The following is a 21565-nucleotide window of genomic DNA, read 5'->3' on the forward strand; positions in this document are numbered from 1 at the left end:
GAGAGCACTGGCCCTTTTCAGAGGCTAAGGTACTCTGGGGTAGTGAATACCTGCACGTTTATAATTCCATTTAAATCACTGATTAAAATTAAGGAATCAATAAGCAAATAACATACTTCATATTCAACTTCAGGTCTAAATTAATTAACATATGTGGACATCACTCCCATGTTGTAATTTTCTTTCTTTCTATAATTTATGAATATATTGCTCCTTGTGGTATACAATAGGCCAACTATTAGGTTGTGGTATAATAAATGTAGGTTCCCGGTGCTTCTCTGTGTATTTTGGCGCTATGTTCTAGAAACTTAATTTTTCGTGCAATGTAAAGAGAAATGAATGATGTTTTCAGGGCATATCAGGTGAGCAGCATACTAGAGGTGGTATGTACTATAGACATTTATCTGTTTTGTTATGTTATTCATGCAGTTCTCGGTGATTTCAATTATTGTGAGGTCATCAAAGTTAAGGTAATGTGACATCATTCCCTAGGAAGATGTATGGTTAAAGGTCATATGATGTAACTTCCTGTGACATGATTAAGGTAAAGGGTGTGTGCTGTCACTTCTGTTACTCCTAGCATTTTGATAAATCAGCGTCCATGTTTCCCGACTGGGTCAGGTAGCTCAGTGGGCTAATGCACCCACTGAGACTGGACATCTATGTTTGACCCCCATAGACACATTTTTCATTCCAAGCTGGTCCCTTCTACCTTTTAGCATTGCGAGGATGATGAAAGGAGTATCTGCGCAACAATAAACAGCTTTTATCCGTCACAAAAGCAAAGAGGGGATGGCTGTGTGCTCTAAAGAATATGATTGTTGCGTATGCAGTGGAGACCATATGGAACTGGTCAAATGGCAGCCAAACCCTAGGTTTTTAAAGCATTTCGTCTCAGCTCGTCCTCCACTTCCCCCGGCAGCAGGAAGCGCGCTGCCCTCACACCCACACTCTTTTTTTTTCTTCATTTTTTTGAAAAACTGGAGCTGTGCAACACAGGAAGTGGCCGGGGCTGGAGCGCAGACTGCCTCCCAGGCCGAGCCAGCGCCCCGTCCCGTTATCTTTAGCATGTCAGGGCTCCCCCCTCCCCTCACACTCACTGACACTCACTCACACACCAATGACAAAGAGAGACTCCCGGCCCTCCGCCCTGCCTCCCGTCCGGCTTCCTCGCAGCGTTTCCTGAGCTGCTCGGGGCACTGATTTTAACTGGAGAAGGAATCACAGGCAGAGCGCGGGGGGCAGGAAACTCCTCCAGCTGCTGCCCCTGACAGAAGGCAGGCAGGCGCAGGGAAGGGGCCCGCAGCCGGACAGACCTCCGCGCAGCCCCTCGGAGACCTCGGCTTCTGCGCTCCAGCGATGCCACGCGAGTGTATGTGTCTTTAAGGAGCGCCTGTATGACCGGCGGCCGGGTAAATAGGGCAGAATCTCTGCTATCTGGTTTTATTACATTCCGCATCTCAACTTCAAAACTTGTGCCAAGTTTGTTTATCACACCGTTGGGGTGTGTTATTATTTTAATTCCAGGAGCCGGGTTGAAGACGGGCACAACCTCACCCAATGGTCCCTGAGAACTGTAGCAACTAGAAGCCGCCCTGTTGCGCCAGGATGTGACAGCATTTTTCTTGTTCTTGCTTACTGCACACAGCCAACTGGAAGAAGCACGCGCTTGGATACCTGGGCCTTGAAGCGCTATATAAATAGCACATACATATCCCCCACTCGTTGTTGCTCGTCATCCTCCCGCACCCCAGGGCGGCCGGGCATCCCTCGAGGGTTTCATGTTCCTGTTCCCCGGCCGTTGCCTGGCATCCGACATCCATGTCACGGGAGGAAGGCGCAGCTCGAGAGGCCGCCTGAAGGAAGGTTCGAGTGGCCCTGCTGGGTTGTTTTTCGGGGGACCTGGGGGCGCCGCTTGCTGGATTAACTCATGAAGAACAAGGGGGCGAAGCCGAAGTTCAAGAAAAAGGGAGCGGGCGCCTTCGGTTGTGACCTGGCGGAATACTTGGAGACCTCCGGGCAGGATGGTGAGTGAGCCCCAAATTCCTTCTTGATAACCGGGATTGCCGCTGTGCAGGGGGTCCTGTGTCGGATGCGCGTAATCAGGACACTTATGTAGCGCACTATGCAACCTGACAGATTTCTAGAGCCGACCAGAATTCTAATCCTGGCTTCCCCGCTTTACCGCTATGTGTGATCGTGGGCAAATTATCTTCCACAGTGGAAACTCATGTTGACCAGTTGCAAATAGTTTCCACTGGGTCCTGATGTTAATATGTTTTCTTACGTATACTTAAGTAATACAAGGTGTCCATGGAGAAGCTTTTTTTATGTAGCATTATTTTACATTTTCCACTGTGTGTGGGGAGAAGGAGGGGGTTTTGATACTTCAGTTTAGGAGAAATACAGAGCTCTTGGCGATTGTGATGCGTTTTGGACCAAGTTTCTGTTCACAGGGAGGGCGTGTCCCATCTATGACCCTTTCTTTCCCGCACCTCAGCCTTTAACTGATCCAGCAACTGGCTGCCGCGCTTCAAAAACACGTACCCTGTAGGCGCCTAGAAGAGGCATGGTATTGTTATGAGCTTTTAGGGTCATCCGCAACACCCCCCCCCCCCCCCCCCCTCCAATGCCCCAAAATGTGAAGTAACGGAGGGAACGAGTGTAAAGATTGAATTGGCTACGTGAGACTTTCTATGCGGAAGTGCAAAGGGAATTCACCCACTGTGTACACTAGTGTTATCTGGCACGACAAGTACCACGTGACATAGAGAGCACATCCTAGCGGTATAGAAGTTGTATAATAGCGGGCGCTCCTTCGGCTGACGTCACGGTCACCCATGCCACTGTTGGAAGTGAATTCTATTGGCTGGCTGATGAACTGGTCGTGACACAGGTCACGTGACGCGTAGCTAAACCGTATGCAAGTCCCAGGTGGGAAAAATGTAAAAACTCACCTTTATATGTGTTCTTTGTGTATCCACTCATGAGCCTGGAGGGACACCGTAGGCATTAATGTCACAGGGCGGAGCTTTACATGTTCATTCATTCATTCAGCCAACCATCCATCTAAGCACCAACCGTTTCATTCGCACTCACGCATCCAGCCACCCATCCACTTCCTCATCCAGCTATACATCCACCCATCCATAACCCATTCAACCACTCGTCCTTCTGTCCACACACAGAAACGTCTCCATATTCATCGCTGAAATATTTCCTGCGCTTCTTGCTTTGACTTCAAACCTGAAACCTGCCCTGTTTTTGTTGGAGCTCTAACACGGCTTATGGGTGGTGTGCGATGGTTGTGGGAATGAACCCGACTTCCCCTATGGAGTCGCCATAGGTCTTAGGGGATGGGGATGTGATCAGTTGGTCAAGTTGCCATTTTGTAGAACCAGGAAGACCGCGCTGCATTCATGGTTCCTTAACTGTCCATTGTAAATGGTAAAACTGTGTGATCCTGGGAAGATAGATAGATAGATAGATAGATAGATAGATAGATAGATAGATAGATAGATAGATAGATAGATAGATAGATAGATAGATAGATAGATAGATAGATAGATAGATAGGTAGATAGATAGATAGATAGATAGATAGATAGATAGATAGGTAGGTAGGTAGATAGATAGATAGATAGATAGATAGATAGATAGATAGATAGATAGATAGATAGATAGATAGATAGATAGATAGATAGATAGATAGATAGATATTCACTGAAAAAACAACGGTTGAAGGGATGTTATAGTTAGGCTCATATTTAACTCATACAAAACCAGAGACATACAGTCGTTATATTTACATGATCTAACGACAACTTATGTCCCACAATGCACTGCTCATAACCTCACATATTACGTCACTCATGACATGGTCAGTGACAACACTGTTGACATCTCAAATGACATCACTCATGACATGAATGGGTGTGTAGGTGGTGCATAGAAGAGTGAGTGGGGGTATGAGTTTGTGTATGGGCGTGGCAGTGGGTGTATGAGTGAGTGGCTATTTATCTGTATGAGTGAGTGAGTGGCTGTGTTGGTGACTGTGATGGTTAATGAAAGGGTGAATGAGTGACTGCATGGGTGAGTGTGTGGGTGTGTCAGTAGCTGCAAATGGTGAATGGGTGAGAGGGTGCATGAATGGTTGAATGGGTGATTGAGCAAGTCCATAAGTGTCTGTATAGGTGAGTGAAAGGGTAGATGAGTGGCTGTATGGGTGTATGAATGGGTGTGTAAGCCAGTGCATGGGTGAGTGTGTGTGTGTTTGAGTGGAAGTATGGGTTAGTAAAAGAATGTGAGAGAGGTTGCCTGGGAGAGTATGTGCTTGTTTTAGTAACTGTATAGGTGAGTCAGTACGTGTGTTACTAAATGTATGAGTGAGTGGGTGTGTAAGTACCAGTATTGGTGAGTGAGTGGCTGCGTAAGTGACTGTATGGGTGAGTGAGCAGTTGTGTGAATAGCTATCTAGGTGACAGATTCAGTGTATGAGAGGCTGCATGGGTGTATGAGCAGGTAAATAAGTGTCTGTATAACTGGATGTGTGAGTGTCTGTATTAGTTAGCGAGTAGGTGCATAAGTGACTTTATATGTGAGTTAATGGTTAGTAATTGTATGGGTGAGTTGATGTGTGAGTGGCTCTAAGCATCAATGAGTAGGTGTGTGAGTGTTTGTATGTGTCTTTGAATGGGTATGTCAGTGGTTGTGTGGGCATAGGTGTATGGAATGTTGTATGAGTGTGTGAGTGGTTCTGTGGAAGATGTCACCAGTGATGTCATTTAAGATGTCATGAGTGATGTCACTAACCATGTCATGAGTGATGTAATATGTGAGATCATAAGCAGTGCAATGCGAGGCATAAGTAATAATTAGTTCAACTAACTTTAACTGCTGAATTTCTCTGGTTTTGTAGGAGTGAAGTGTGGGCCTAACTACAACACACCTGTAACCTTTCGTTTTTTCAGTGAATTTCTAAGGTTTTTTCATCCTATTTCCTAAATATAACAAGATTGACCCGGGCACTTTTTTGGGAAATTTTAGTGAAGATTTGTCAAACTGCACCAAAGATATAGGCAATTCAAAAATGTTTTTCCTATGGAAACATGGGCTTAACGATAACTACCTATTGGCGACCGTTAGTAGGTAATGTATAGACATACATATGTATAGACACTGAGAGTCACTCATATTCATATGCACCAACTGACAGACCTACTCAGAGATTCATGCACCCGTAAGGTAGTTTAAATTATGAGTCAAGAAAAAGTAAATTATGCAACGTTCTGCGGCAAGATTTGAGTAAGTATTGCTTAATTATTGTGTAATTTTTACACATGGTATGGTAACAATGTCTGTGAAAATATTTCACCTTATTTCACTCCAATACAGCAATAGGCAACTGAGAGATGACCAGTCAACCTTTGTGAAGGGCCCTCTACTTTACAGGGGTGATGCGTTGTAATGGTTTTAGTAACTTTGATCTATTCAAGTTAGGAACAATTTTTTATTTGCAGATTAGGCAGATAATGGAGTATTTGATAAAGGCGTCAAATCAATAATTATGCGGAAAACGCAATGACTGCAGAATCACATAATTTCTGTGGCTCCGACTATAATTAGTGAACTTTGAGTTGAAAATGTTACATTTTAGCTGACGTTTTTGCTGTAAAATAAGCAGTGGCGGTCTTGAGGCATTGTACAACCATGGGAGTTGGCCAACGACGGGAGGTGGGCACCCGCGGAGTTGGGTGCCTACAGAGCGTTGGGCGCAGGGCTTGCCTCTCCCCTATGACCAATATATCCCTACCTTCTCTGCTATTGGTTGGAGCCCTAAGCAAAAGCCTTAGCGGAACGCGAGTTTTTGGCACGTTATATGAAAAGACCCTTGAATATGAAAGGTAGGGTTCAGAATGGGTGTTATTTTCAGAGGCGGCTCCTCCATGTGGGCGTCGGAGCGTCGCCCCACTGCTTTCTCACAGTGCGAGAAACAGAAACGTAAAATGTTATAAATACTATTTTACGTTTCTGCTTCTCGCACTGCGAGAAAGCAGAAGAAGGGTATGCCTGGTTGGGGGCGAGTGGGCGGGTCGGGAGGAGTGGCTGGCCCAGTGTGATGGGCGCTGACTGTTTGGTCGGCCCCAGAAGAGCTTGCTTGTCTCTTCCATTCAATCATCTATCCATTCATCCTTTGATCCTTCCATCCTCCACTGATATGCATCCTTTCACCTTTAGATTCTGTCATCCATCCAATCCTTCATTCATCATTTAGCCTTTCACCATTCTGTCTGTCCATCCATCCCACAAACCAAGTCCAAAGCTACCCATCCATCTTCAAATCCATCTATCCACACACCCCTTTTACTCAGTCATCCATCCTTTCACGTATCCATCCCCCTTTCATCCATTCATTCATTCATTAATCCATCCTTTTTTTAGCCTTTCAATCCATCCATCCACACTTAGAGTCATCCATCCGTCCATTCACTCTAGCAGGGGTGTGTGTGTGTGTGTGTGGGGGGGGGGGGGGGTTCGGGGGGGCAAAGAGGAGGCGTTGATAAAGCCCCTGAGTCAACCCCATAAAACACAGGTCTTTGCTCATGCTGGCATCAACTTCCTCTGTCTTCAATGTTGCCTTTTTTTAAAAACTAGACCCCACCATCTTTCCTTCGATACACACACAGATGCAGAGTGTACGATTCCACGTGGCACCCTCTGGGGTGTTGCTGAGCTGTTTGTGATCAGAAGACAAGTCTTTTGGGTGTGAAACAGCGCAGTAATATCCTGGAATAATAGGCGCGTCTTGTGAGAGAACACAAAGAAATGTTGATGGTTCATTGGAGTTAAGTCGAAATCTCCTCTAAAAGATGGGAGTTGTGCTGTAACCCAATGATGAGAAAATGTTTTCTTTTTTGCTTTACTGCTTCGGGTCACTGGGTTGAGGCGCCCTTACAAGTGATTTACTCACTTCCTGTATGTCTCTGACGCAACAGATGTGTAAGTGGGAGACAGTTTGAGGGCAGCAGTGACTAGAACATTCAGAATGAAAGAACGAAATAATTTATACAGCGCCAAAGCTACCCGAAACAGGCGTCATGGCGCTCAGTACACAAACTAATGTGATCAACATCTGAAAGATGAAAGGCTGAGCCAGCCCAGGCGGGTAAGCCCTGTTATCCATGTATCTTTGTAAGGCGGTTATCCGTTCATCCATCTGCGTCTTGCAGGCAGCAGAGGGCACGCGTCACTGTCAGCTGACGCGGAGGAGCCACTCCGGGGCAGCTGGATTTGAAGTGAACCCTGCTAGGCCCCTCCCCCGCCCCCAGCCCGGATGGGACCTGCTGCTGATTCCGGGTGGAATGTGCGCGGAGGTACGGCGGCTTTGCTCCGCTAACGCATTCCACATGGACCGGAGAAAGCAGCCAGCGCTGCAGGGGTCCGGCTGCTCTGCAGGGGGCCATGGCATGCGGTCCCCACATGTCTTCTAACTAGGCAGCTCCAGTCTCCCTGGCGAAAGACTCTTGTGATAGTTGTACTTTGATATATTGTAGCATTTTTATAGCGCTTTTTAACCTTATGTGGGGCAACGAAGCGCTTACACCATGATGGGTGTGAGGATGAAAATGTGTTGTTTTTTGGTTTGAGCCAATGTAACAATAATTCCAGAAAGGTAAAAGTGCAATTTATCACCCCTAGGGTATCCAGGCGCTAGGGGCCGTCGGAGCTATTGCCCACAGTCACATGATGCTGAGCTGAGTTGCCACCTGTGTCGGGGATTCAACAGCGAGCTCCGCGTTCAGGAGTGAGCCGCTCTGGCCGCTGCGCCACACCTCTCCTAGTGTGGGAAGTGTTTCAATGTTGTGCTTGATGACCACGGGGGTGTTATGTTATCTTATGTTATCTTGATTTGTAGAGTGCGCTAATCGCCAGGGCTCGAGTCGGGGTACCACGCGGGTGGACGGCGCCCCGCACTTATTTAACCAGGTGGACGCCGTCCCCCCTGCCGAACAGCTGGACTTCAATCTTTGGCCTCTCTGGGACGAGGAGCTCAGCACCTTTCGTGATGTCACTTCCTGTTGTGACTTCACTTCCGGTGACAGCGTCCCCCCACTTCTTTTTTTACGACTTGTGCCCTGCTAATCGCCCATTACGGTATTCAGGCGCTAGAGCGGGAATAAGGCGAGAGGTCCCGGCATGGTCAGTCGAACAGTCAGTTCTACGGTTCCTTGCGGCACTCAAGAACTGAGAGAAGGCTCTGGTGTGCAGAGGGACTTTGCGCCAAGTTTTGTATGGGATGTAGGGGAACATGCTCCCACCTGCTGTGCTTTTGCGATTGCAAGGGGATGAGAGGTTGAGCATAGGTTTCTGGCTGGCTGGTGAAAGTGTATTTGGCTGTTCAAGTTTACTGGTCCGGTGTTGTGCAAGGCTTTTTATGTGTGCGGGAAGTTTTTGAACTGGGTGCGTTTGTGAACGGGGAGCCTGTGGAGCTCTCTGAGGTGAGGTGTGGGTGTGGCCTGGGAGGTTCAGTATGAGTCTTGTGGTGGTGTTCTGGATGGTCTTGAGTCTCTGTGTGAGCTTCTTGGAGATTCCGACGTAGAGTGCATTGCCGTATTCCAGTCTGCTAGTGATGAGTGCTTACATGACGGTTCGTCCGGTGTTCTGTGGCAGCCATTTGAAGATTTTCCGGAGCATGCGTGGGATATAGAAGCACACAGTGCTCACTATATTGACGTGTGCTGTCATGTTGTGCTTGTTGTCCTGGGTGATCCTCAGATGTCTGGTGTGGCTAGTAGGTGTAGGTGTTGGTTCTAGCTCGGTTGCCCACCAGGTGGCGTCCCATGGTGAAGTCTTGTTTCCGAAGACAGGTACTTCGTCTTGTCAGAGTTAAGTTTCAGGCAGTTGGTGTTTATCCATTTTGCTACCATGGTCATGCAGCTGGTGAAGTTGGTCCAGGTGGTGTTAGTTTTGTCCGTCGTCAGGGAGGGGGTGAGTTGGGTGTTATCAGCATAGGAGATGATGTTGATGCTTTGGATAGCATTGATGAGAGGTGTCCATTAAATGATGAAAAGGGGAGGGCTGAGGGACAATCCGTGAGGGACTCCGCAGATCAGGTTCTTGGTCTTTGATGTGAAGGGTGGCAGTCTGACTTTTTGGGTTCTTCCTGGTATAATTTTCGTGGTATGAGCCGTAGCGCTTGGAGGTGTGATGTGTAAGAGCATGTGAGACATGGACAGGCACATCTATACTAATATAATAAAGAAAGAGCCCAAACCTTTGGGGCGGGTAATCTCAGGATCCACAGCACCAATCACAATACACAATACAGCGTTGGAAAGGGCAGTTGCAGCAGAAGGACATAGGCTATGCAGACGCCCACCATATACATTTAAAAGGTAAAAGAACCGTGCCAGCAAAGTAGTCCCTTGTGGGCGTGTCTGCGTTGTGCTGTGGGCATGTGCTGGGGGCGTGACAAATGCTGGGGGCGTGTGGTACGTTCCGCCCTTCATGCCATGTCTCATTCTAGAATTGCGAACTTTAGAGCTGGGGAGCTACGTTCGAATCTTGGCATCAGCTCAACATCCTGTGATTCCAGGCAAATCACTTTGTCCCCCCATGCCTACCACAAATGAATGTGTTCTTCTGTAATGTAAATTGTGCTCATGCCATGTTGTCGAGTTCGCGCTATATAATATTGCAAGGAAAAATAAAGTAGGGAAACTCGAGTTCACACACTACTGAACGCGCACTCTTGAGTGCATCAGCAGTGCACTGTGAATCGGAGCGTTTCACAGGCCTGTCACAAATAAGAAATGCTATCAAAACGAAATCCTACAAAACAATATACTACTGGTCGGCAGCAATTCATACCCGGACAACGTCGGGACGGGCTGCTAGTTTTAAATATTATGATTAAAACACATAGGCAGCTACTCTACACCATCCTGGCTATAAGGTCAGAAAGATGCTGTGTGAAGAGGCGGCCTCGTAATCCATATGGTAACTACCCTGCACACCTCTCATAATGAGCTTCGAAGCACAGCGCCCTCTACCCCGGTCTCCTGATAGAGGTATGTCACGCAAGATCCCCAGCATAAGCATAAGGATATGGGGCACTCTGTGTTGAAAAATGGTATGCCTACAACTTCTGTTTGCACTGGGGTCTTGGGGTTATACCCCGATGTTGGCCTTCTCCTTCTATGTAGCTAGGTTGTGGAATGACTTCCCTGCATACAACAGGCCCGCCCCAACCCTACTCCACTTGAGCACAGCGCTGAAGACACACTTCTTTAAAGACCACTACATCAGGATGCAGTAGCAATCTACTCTCACTCCTAGAAACAAGCTACCTCCCCTTCTCTGAGCTGGGATACCAGTCTGTGCCTTGGAGTCTGTATAACGCCTTACTGCCTTTTGGCTCGATTGACGCTTTACAAATACCACATAAGTAGGTGTGGCTTGCTGCCCATGTTTAAAGGCCCCATATACCTGTAGTACTATGTAAATTTGGTTTTATTGTTGTATGTATTGCAATGGTTTTAAGTAACTCTGCAAATAAAGGTTTGTTGTTGTTGCTGTAGTACTATGCCAGTATACTCCTGAACCTACTATCAGTAGTGTAAAGCAGTGCTTTGTGCCCTTTAACCTTTCTTCGTGCCCCAACTCCATACCTCCAGTGCACGTGTATGCGTAATCAACATCATTTATACCAGGCAGGGGCACTCTGTCGGAGCTGTGTCTTCACTGATCCTTGTGGGCATTCTGCTTCCAAATTCTGATTGCCCATGGATCACTAGCAAGAGCAGGAAACAAAAGAAACAAGCATTGCCAAAGCCAATAGATCTGACATTGACTGCCAGTCTTTTTCTGTTTGTTGATGCTTTGTTTCATTTGGTCATGGTTTTTGGAAAAATATATTTTTGAGGATCCGCAGGGCTTTCGGTAGTATAAACAATAAATATTGCCTGAAAACAAAATATTTTTGGGCCACCCAAAGCACACTTTTCCCAGGCATCCTTAGTACAGAAGGGACCTACTTAGTATGCAAATATGATCCTTGTGAAAGGGCAGAATGCCGTCACTCACAGTAAAGTTAGCCAGTGGCTGAAGAGGGCTCACCCATTGCTCCACGCTGTACACTGCATGGCTGGAATACAATGTGCGACAAAACAACTGACCAATGGATGAAGAGGGCTTCAACAGGTTTTGGCTAAAGCTAGTTCTAAGAATGTATGCAAACTATTTGGTTCCTCATTTGTTTTCGGTGTTTTGGTTAGCACCGCCATGTTACATCACAACTACATTAATACTTTTGAGCAATATCTATATGAGACACTGTGAACATACAAAAATGCAGTGGTTCTCAACCTTTTGACTTATGGGGACTCCCTCTTAAGCATTGCTGGCATCATTATTAAAATATGGGGACCTTCACTGAGTCATTAATGAAAGCACGGGACAGTGGCCTATGCAACTTTGGCTATTTAAACCTCAAAACAATACACAAAAATACAGAAACAAGCATTTATCAAACAAATATACAAATTATGAATATTTTACCAATTGAAAAAACATGTAAAATAATCTAACTTTTCATTCTAATGGGAAGGTTGGGGCTATTCTATATTCTAAAATAAGGCCTCTCATACATACTATATTTTGTTGGATGCATTTGCAGTGATGCCATGAATCAATCTAAGTAGACCAAGTACATTTTTAGCCTCCAATTTCGAATTCCTTCACATTCAGGGAACCTTTTATAATTTTCAGTGTTACATTTTGATTATTTATTTAAACTTTATTAATCTGCTAATTTTATACACTTTTTCATGGCGTAATGCACCCCTTGAGTAGGTGTTGTAGACCACCAGAGGTCCCTGAACCACAGGCTAAGAACCACTGGATTAAGCCAAAAGGAAACAAAATGGGGCACCCACTTTTATATAAAATTTTGGACCAATGTAAAAACAGGGCTTATCCCTTTTTTCCTATTTTGCTGAGTGCAAATCAAGGAAATTACATACATATTTTGTGGACTAGTTATCGTGATGGATGGAATGGACAGGTGTGGAGCTGGTTTCGTTTTTGTTCTCTTTGGGGTGTATTACACTAGAGGTGTAGGTTTCCCGACTCCTCCCAAACCCAGAGTCAGCAAGTGGAACCTGTCTCTAATCAGGGCCTATGCTGGACTGGCTGGTGACTTCCATCAAAAGAACAGAGGGGGAGAGGGTCCTGGGGACAGTTTAACGACCCAGCAATGCTACTATCCCTATGAACAGTCAAACCAACAACAAATAGCAAGGGGTCAACTCATATGCAAAGCTTGGTTTGCATATGAGTTGACCCCTTGCTATTTGTTGTTGGTTTGACTGGTGACTACCATCCCCATGTCTTGGCAGTGATTGGTAATTTTGCTAGTGGGTACTTTTGCTAGTGGTGGAGGGTGGTGCAAGTTGCTACCAGTTCTTGTGAAGTTGTTCTTTGGCTGAACCTTGAACTGATGTATTAGTAGATAATGTAGAATATTACATGAAACAGCATGAATGGCATTAATCAATCAATCAGTCAACATTTGTAGAGCACATCGCTGTCTCCTGTGGGGGTATCTGGGCGCTGGGGGTACGAGGTCTCTGTTGAAAAGCCATGTCTTGAGTTTCTTTCTGAAGCCCGCCAGGGAGGGCGCTGTACGAAGGAGCAGGTGGTTCCAGCTCTTGGCAGCGATGTCGGAGAAGAAGCGGTCCGCTGCGACTAATGCGGGGTTGTGCGCAAGGGCGAGTGAGGAGGAGCACAGGTGTCTTGCGGCTAGATGGAAGTTAAGTTTCAACAACAAGAGAGAGAGGGAAAAAGACACTCTCAGTCCCCCAGGTAAATGTATATCAAGCAACAGAAGAGTGTCAATTGTTCTATGTGTGTAAGCACAAACACATGAGAAGGGTTGAAAATATAAATCACATTGGATTTTACAGGAAGCCCTCACTCACCACCCTGGTTGGTGACATGCTTCATCATCGGACCCACCAGGAGAAGCCGAATGCCTCCCTGGTGTGCTACTACGCCAGAATACTGCGGAGCTGGTTTTTGTGACAAGAGTATGAAAAAGTGAGTTAAAAATGTCAAGGTTGTATGCCACACAAAAAACTTTATTCAGTGGTCAACCTGACATATTAAAAGTATGTGTAGGGAAATAACCAAGTAAATTGTTTGGATATTTCCACTTAAGGTGGGGTGGACATGTTTCTGCCCGTTATGTGTGATTTACTGGGCATTCTTCAGGACCATGGGGAGTGTACCTCGGCGGTATGGGCGCACTAAGTCCCACCCTGACCTGAGGACGTGAAAGTTAAAATCGTGTAAAAACTATTAAGTGCAAAGAAAAAGAGAACAAACCAACAAGTTGTGTTATTTACCTGGAAATCAGAGGAACCTGTATAGTCTGGAAAGAAAGAGACATACAAACATGTAAACAGGCAAACACTTAGTAAGTAGGATCTGTCTTCTGGGTTCTTTAAAGGACCGATCTCAGAGTGAACGTGCTTATGACTAGTCATAATTGCGTGACCTTTGTGTAATAGTAGGTATAATTGTGCAGGATCCATCAGTCTGGAGTGCAGACAGATGCATGGACATGCACTATGCCTGGTAGAAAAAGGCATAACTTGTGGCCCTCCACGCCATTACTGGCGTATAGATCGATACTCGTGAATAGAGATCAATGGGCCAAAATGCGGGGCCAGTGAAAACACAGTGACTAATAAAATGACCCAGTGTTCTAGTGCTATAGGGTGAGAAATCTCACCTGTCAGCTAAAAGATCCACACCCCAAAGGTCTCGGGAGGGGGGTGGAGGCGAAAATGGCACATCCTGTAGGAGGGGAGATCGTGAAATAACAAAAATGATAGTATTAGTAATGAGGAAGGATGCACATGGCATCGAAAAACACTTAGCTGTGGGTTGCGATGTAGAACGAAACTCACGCCCGCAACGCCTGGCACCCGCTCGGTACCTGGGTTCTGCCTCTTGACCGGACCTCGTGGATAGCGTTTGGCCGATTGTGGAACGCTATAGTAGTTGCCGGCCGAGTAGGCTGACCCGGTAGCTGTGCCTCGCGTCATCACTGTGACGCGCAGCCAATGGGCAGTGGCTATTGGAAGCGAGGCTTGGACACAAGCTCTCGTAGCGTGCTTCAGGGGTTTAACGCGTAGCCAATCGGCTGCAAGTGTTGCAACGAGGCTTGGAACACAGACTGGATTGGTGTCACGGGGACAAAGAATAAAACTTTATTGAAGGGATCGGCTGCAAGTGTTGCAGTGCACGTCATGTTTGTCTCATAGAGACATCGAATAATGCTTGATGGAGGAGATGTACAGAGGCGGATAGTGCAAAGGGTGCTGTTTAAAATGCACGATCGGTTTAGCAATAAAAATTGCGGCATGTGGTCTCAACCGAACAGGGAATGAGCAATGCTACCTGGGAACAATAAACACAGAGAATTCCCTGTGCGGAATTGCTTGTTCTGTGTCAGGATGGGAAGGTGTCGGTATCCCATATTGTGTTGTGAAAAGACAGATTGTTTTCAGAGATCTGTATGGCAGTAAGCAATTGAATTACTTTTCAAAAGAAGGGGTATAGAAATATTTCATGATCTGAATAGGGTCAAAATTACAACGTAGGTGTTAAGGAAGAGCCATGTGTGTTATATACAGGGACTGTGCTGGGCGGGTGAAAAGATGTTAATAATCAAAGAAGATCATTAACGTTTTAATACAGATGACCATGGTATCCCATCATTTAAACCATCAATGTGTGTCCCCAATCTGTACACCCAGCGTTGTTCTTTCTCAAAAAGTACATTTGTGATGCTTTCCCAGTAGGGATTTGCTCAATGATTGTCCAGTGAAGATCATTCGGGGTATGATTTTGTTGAAGGAAATGCTCACTCATTTTAGTAGTTACTTTGCGACACCTGATGTTACTGCGGTGTTCGCAAATACGTTGTTTAATTTTACGGGTGGTCATCCACCAATAACCGGACATTACCCGTGTTCAAATTGTAGTGTGTGCCACCTAACCAAACACACCAACCAGCTTGCTCTGGAACCAGGCAGAGTATGGACCCAGAGAGCACACACAAATTGCAATTCCACAAACGTGGATTACCTAATTACCTGCCTCTGCCAAAAAAGATATGTGGGGATGACCACCCGTAAATTTAAACAACGTATTTGCGAACACCGCAGTAATATCAGGTGTCGCAAAGTAACTACTAAAATGAGTGAGCATTTCCTTCAACAAAATCATACCCCGAATGATCTTCACTGGACAATCATTGAGCAAATCCCTACTGGGAAAAGCATCACAAATGTACTTTTTGAGAAAGAACAACGCTGGGTGTACAGATTGGGGACGCACATTGATGGTTTAAATGATGGGATACCATGGTCATCTGTATTAAAACGTTAATGATCTTCTTTGATTATTAACATCTTTTCACCCGCCCAGCACAGTCCCTGTATATAACACACATGGCTCTTCCTTAACACCTACGTTGTAATTTTGACCCTATTCAGATCATGAAATATTTCTATGCCCCTTCTTTTGAAAAGTAATTCAATTGCTTACTGCCATACAGATCTCTGAAAACAATCTGTCATTTCACAACACAATATGGGATATCAACACCTTCCCATCCTGACACAGAACAAGCAATTCCGCACAGGGAATTCTCTGTGTTTATTGTTCCCAGGTAGCATTGCTCATTCCCTGTTCGGTTGACACCACATGCCACAATTTTTATTGCTAAACCGATCGTGCATTTTAAACAGCACCCTTTGCACTATCCGCCTCTGTACATCTCCTCCATCAAGCATTATTCGATGTCTCTATGAGACAAACATGACGTGCACTGCAACACTTGCAGCCGATCCCTTCAATAAAGTTTTATTCTTTGTCCCCGTGACACCAAATCCAGTCTGTGTTCCAAGCCTTGTTGCAACACTTGCAGCCGATTGGCTACGCGTTAAACCCCTGACGCGACGCTACAAGAGCTTGTGTTCCAAGCCTCGCTTCCAATAGCCACTGCCCATTGGCTGCGCGTCACAGTGATGACGCGAGGCACAGCTACCGGGTCAGCCCCCTCGACCGGCAACTACTTTAGCGTTCCACAATCGGCCAAACGCTATCCATGAGGTCCGGTCAAGAGGCAGAACCCAGGTACCGAGCGGGTGCCAGGCGTTGCGGGCGTGAGTTTCGTTCTACATCGCAACCCACAGCTAAGTGTTTTTAGATGCTGTGTGCATCCTTCCACATTACTAATACTATTTTCTGTTATTTCACCATCTCCCCTCCTACAGGGTGTGCCATTTTCGCCTCCACCCCCCTCCCGAGACCTTTGGGGTGTGGATCTTGTAGCTGACAAGTGAGATTTCTTACCCTATACCACTAGAACGCTGGGTCATTTTATTAGTCACTGTGTTTTCACTGGCCCTGCATTTTGGCCCTTTGATCTCTATTCACGAGTATCGATCTATACGCCAGTAATGGCGTGGAGGGCCACAAGTTACGCCTTTTTCTACCAGGCATAGTGCATGTCCACGCATCTGTCTGCACTCCAGACCGATGGATCCTGCACAATTATACCTACTATTACACAAAGGTCACGCAATTATGACTAGTCATAAGCACGTTCACTCTGAGATCGGTCCTTTAAAGAACCCAGAAGACAGATCCTACTTACTAAGTGTTTGTCTGTTTACATGTTTGTATGTCTCTTTCCAGACTATACAGGTTCCTCTGATTTCGAGGTAAATCCCACAACTTGTTGGTTTGTTCTCTTTTTCTTTGCACTTAATAGTTTTTACATGATTTTAACTTTCACGTCCTCAGGTCAGGGTGGGCCTTAGCGCGCCCATACCGCCGAGGCACACTCCCCATGGTCCTGAAGAATGCCCAGTAAATCACACATAACGGGCAGAAACATGTCGACCCCAACTTAAGTGGAAATATCCAAACAATTTACTTGGTAATTTCCCTACACATACTTTTAATATGTCAGGTTGACCACTGAATAAAGTTTTTTGTGTGGCATACAACCTTGACATTTTTAACTCACTTTTTCATACTCTTGTCACAAAAACCAGCTCCGCGGTATTCTGGCGTAGTAGCACACCAGGGAGGCATTCGGCTTCTCCTGGTGGGCCCGATGATGAAGCATGTCACCAACCAGGGTGGTGAGTGAGGGCTTCCTGTAAAATCCAATGTGATTTATATTTTCAACCCTTCTCATGTGTTTGTGCTTACACATATAGAACAATTGACACTCTTCTATTGTTTGATATAGATGGAAGTTAAGTCACTGATAAATACAGTATCCAATGGAGCAAAGCCAGAAACAGCTAGGACAGTATTATTAAAATTAAAAGGGGGTGTAATTGAAAAACATTCCCTCCCCAGATGGAAGAAACTGAAAATAACAAGCTGCAAGCCCCTTTGTACAGATATACTGCACATTAGGACTGTGTTTCCTATATATGGTGAGGTGTGGTGCACCTGCCAGGGCAGCTGACTTCGGAGCACAGGGTTCACGGTTCGATCCCCGGCGGCAGCTCAGCTCAGCACCATGTGACTCTGGGCAATAGCTCACTTAATTTCCACGAAGGCCCCCAGTGCCTTGAGACCTGTAAGGGTGAGTAGTTTGCGCTTTACAAAAATACGTATTCATTTCCCGGAAGATACTCAAAGGGCGATGACGAGAAGTATGCGCAGGGTTGAATTGGGAAGGCGGGCAGTCGGGCGATGGGCTGTGCCTAAGGGTCATCTGTGGGCATTTTTTATATGGTGGCAGTCAACCAGCTCACAGAGCCTAACTTCGCCAGTCCTGCCTGGCCACTGTAATGTGGGGCCAGCATCATGGGCAGGCGGGGTCTCCGTGACTTGCAGTCCGCCACAAGCAGTGTAGTCTCCATTTTCCCCCGCAGTGTTGTCAAACAGAGGAGGTGGGGGACGGTGGGGTACGGGGAGAGCAGAGCGCCCTCGTGGGTGGGGGCAAGGTGATGTGACCATCATCACCTCAGCCCCTCACACGCCCTCCAGTGGCTGGCCCAGCAGCCGCGTCCTTTACTTCTTCCTCCCCTGCCAGGCTATGGTGTGCTGGGCAGGGGTGGAGTCTGAGAAGCAGCCATGCTGGGGGGGGCAGGGCTTGCTTTGGCCCTTGGTCCAGTCTCACCTCAGCACCCCATGGGGCTGGCCCGGCTCAGGTGAAGTGTCTTTTTCCTGACCCCCTCCCCCGCAGGGCCATCACATTCAGGCCTTGTTGGGCAGGGTAGGATGTGAGTAGACAGGTAATTTTGTGGCAGTTGGGACCACCTTAGACCCACCTCCCCCCCCCGGTGCTTAATTTGAGCCTGTGGTTTTCAGTGCTCGGCACCAGCACCTAATTGCCAGCACCGGGGTTTATGACACTCTGTCACATGCTGGCGCTGTCTGGCTCATTTAGGTATGAGCACAACAACAGCTGTTTATTAGTCCGATTTATATTTACAATGACTGATACCGGCCACCCAAGCCATTATTATAGCCTCAGGGCCCTAGAATTGTCTGAATTGTCACACTTGTAGGAGTGTGATGGTTAGTAGCAGTGTTTGTACTGTCATTGGCAACTGGCAGGGGCAATGGGTGCTGCAAGCTGCAGTGGTCTTCCTATGAGAGTCCCTGGCACTTATTCTTTTAGAAATTAAACACTGCCGCCCCCACCCTCCACCACTGCTGCTGGAGCAGCAGCAGCAGTGTGAGTTTTTCACCCCTCTCTACTCCTGCTAGGCTATTGCCTTGAGGCCATGGTGGGCTGGGGATGGGAGAGTAATTGAAGCGGTCTTGCTGGGGGTCAGATGCTGCCACCTCGGCCCAGGGTGTGTGTCAGGCATTGGTGTAGAGGGGTGTGTGTTTGCATAGGCCTCTCTTTGAGGCCATCTTACCCAGGGATACAAAATAGAAAGGATGTTGAGTTATGGTAGAGCTGCCGACTTTTGAGCCGAGGAACTTGATTCTAAGTGCCCTATGTTGGTTATCTCAATTTACCGATTCTTAAATACCGAATTTTACCGATTCTGTATTTAAGAATCGGTAAATATGATGTACATAAAAAATCGGTAAAATTTACCGATTCGGTAATATTCCTTATTACCGAATCGGTAATACCGATTCGGTAATAAGGAATACCTTCCCATTCATTCCTATGGGCCTAAAGGCCCATAGGAATGAATGGGAAGCCATTCAGTATTACCGATTCGGTAAATACCGAATCGGTAATAGTAGGAGCATATTCAAGGGTGGCAGGGTGTCACACTGACACCCTGTTGTACCCCTGAATCGTGCACGTGTGCACATGTGGGGCACATACATGCCCCAAGGGCATGCATGTCTGCCACATGGCACTTTGAAAAAAGCAAAGAATTGCATTTTTAAAGGTATTCGATATTTACCACCAACTTGTAGTTGGTGGTAAATAACGAATCCTTAAAGCAAAAATGCACTCACTTAAGTGCTACCTACATAGGTTTTAAGGATTCAGTAATATACCGATTCCTTAAAATAAGGAATCAGTATTTTACTGATTCCTTAAAAGAACGAATCAGTAAATTACCAAATCCTTATTTAAAGCCTCCTACATTGGAACGGACTAAATACCAGTCGGTAACAGGATAATCACCGATTTCCGGCCATTACCGACCGGTATTTAGCTACCTACATCTGGCCCTTAGTCTCTGCATCGGCTCAATATACCGTGATTCTGGTCAATCTCTTAATCTCGATAGGCCTAAAATAAAATTAATCTGTTCTTGGGTCATGTAACTGATGCTCAAGTAAGTAGCTCCAATGCCCTTGGTCTGAGTTCTCGCTATATAAAACTATAAAAAGTAATCAGAAAACAAGCCTTGGCCAAACCAATAGGTCTCGCTTGTGCAGGAGGAATATATGATGTTACTTCGCATGTGTTTACCATGCATGCCTACACAACGTAGTCAGTACAACCACCGCATTGGTAACATGCGTACCATTACAACGCAAGTCATTACAACGACTTGCTGTAGGGGGGCGCTAGAGTTTCGAATTGTATAATTTACTATTCCAACTCCAGTCTGTGCAACAGTAGGGAAGGTGTTGGGTTTAAAATCCAACACCTAAAGCCCTGCGTGGTAACAACGCAGTCGTTGTACTGACCGTGTTGTAAAAGCTGTTTTCCCTGTAGGAGCTATTGGCTTTGCTAATATGATTTAGACATTTTGTACACTAGTGTGGCTGCTGTTCAGCCTGGTGAAACATTAGTGGCATAAAGGAGAGTGGCTTCGGGTGTCGTAAGTTAGAGTGTTGTGGAGTAGAGTGGGGTGTTATAGAGTGGTACCGAAAGTCATGGAGTGGTGCAGAGTAGAATTGAGTAGCGTGGGGTGGCATAGAATGGAGTAGAGCATCGAAGTGGTGTAGAGTGGAATACAATGTCAGAGTGCAGTAGTGTGGAGCAGGGTGCAGTGGCATATAGTGTTGTGGAGTGGTGTAGAGCAGAGCTAGGTGGCGTAGAGGGTGTACCATAGAGTGGAGTAAAGTGTTCTAGAGTTGAGTGGCGTTGAGCAGAGTTGATTGTCTTAGAGTGGACTAACATCAAGTGGAATAGTATGGTCGAGAGGAGCATTGTAGAGTGTTGTAGAGTGTAGTAGAGTGTCGTAGATTGGCATAGAGTGTCATGGAGTGTCATAGAGTGGCTTGGAGTGGTGTAGAGTGGAGGAGTGGAGTAGTATATTGTACAATAGAATGGAGTAAAGCATCATGGAGTGGGTAGAGGCAGGTGCGTTGAGCATTGTAGAGTGGAGTAGTGTTATAGAGTGGCACAGAGTGCAGTAGATTGTCAAAGAGTGGAGCAGAGTTTAATGGAGTAGAGTGTCATGGAGTGTCATAGAGTGGCTTGGAGTGGTGTAGAGTGGAGGAGTGGAGTAGTAAATTGTACAATAGAATGGAGTAAAGTGTCATGGGGTGGATAGACGGAGGTGCGTTGAGCATTGTAGAGTGGACTAGTGTTATAGAGTGGCACAGCGTGCAGTATATTGTCAAAGAGTGGAGCAGAGTTTAATGGAGTAGAGTGTCATAGAGTGGACTATCATGCAGTGGAGTGTTGTAGAGTGGCCTAGAGTGAAGTGGCATAGAGTGCAGTTGCATAGAGTCCATTGATTTTGAGGTAAGTGGTGTAGAGTACACTGGCATACAGTGCAGTGATATAGAGTAGAGTGGTGTAGAGTAGAGGGACACAGCATAGATTGCTGTGTCATAAAGTGCAATGGTGTAGAATGGAGTGGCGCAGAGTGGAGTAGAGTGCAGTGGCTTAGAGTAGATTGTTTCAGAGTATAGTAACGTGGTGCAGGGTAGAAAGGAGTGGTGCAGGATAGAGTGCAGAGGAGTAGTGTAAAGTGGTGTAGAGTGCCGTGATCTAAAGTACAGTGGCGTGGAGTGCAGTGTCGTATAGTGGAGTGATGCAGAGTAGAGTGATGTTGAGAATAGAGTGGTGTAAAGTGCACTGGCATAGA

At 46.2% G+C, this 21565-nt stretch overlaps 1 protein-coding gene across 1 annotated transcript in view; it reads left to right on the forward strand.

The window, feature by feature from the left end:
• The first annotated feature begins 1040 nt into the window (after positions 1–1040).
• ARHGAP31 (Rho GTPase activating protein 31) overlaps positions 1041–21565 on the forward strand; it is a 529796-nt gene continuing 509271 nt past the window's right edge. The window contains exon 1 of the mRNA XM_078656718.1: positions 1041–2027. Within this exon, the coding sequence (XP_078512844.1) occupies positions 1931–2027 (97 nt within the window). The 5' untranslated portion in view covers positions 1041–1930. The remainder of the gene's footprint in view (positions 2028–21565) is intronic.

Source organism: Lissotriton helveticus, chromosome 8, assembly GCF_964261635.1.
Source record: "Lissotriton helveticus chromosome 8, aLisHel1.1, whole genome shotgun sequence".
Taxonomy (NCBI): Eukaryota; Metazoa; Chordata; class Amphibia; order Caudata; family Salamandridae; genus Lissotriton; species Lissotriton helveticus.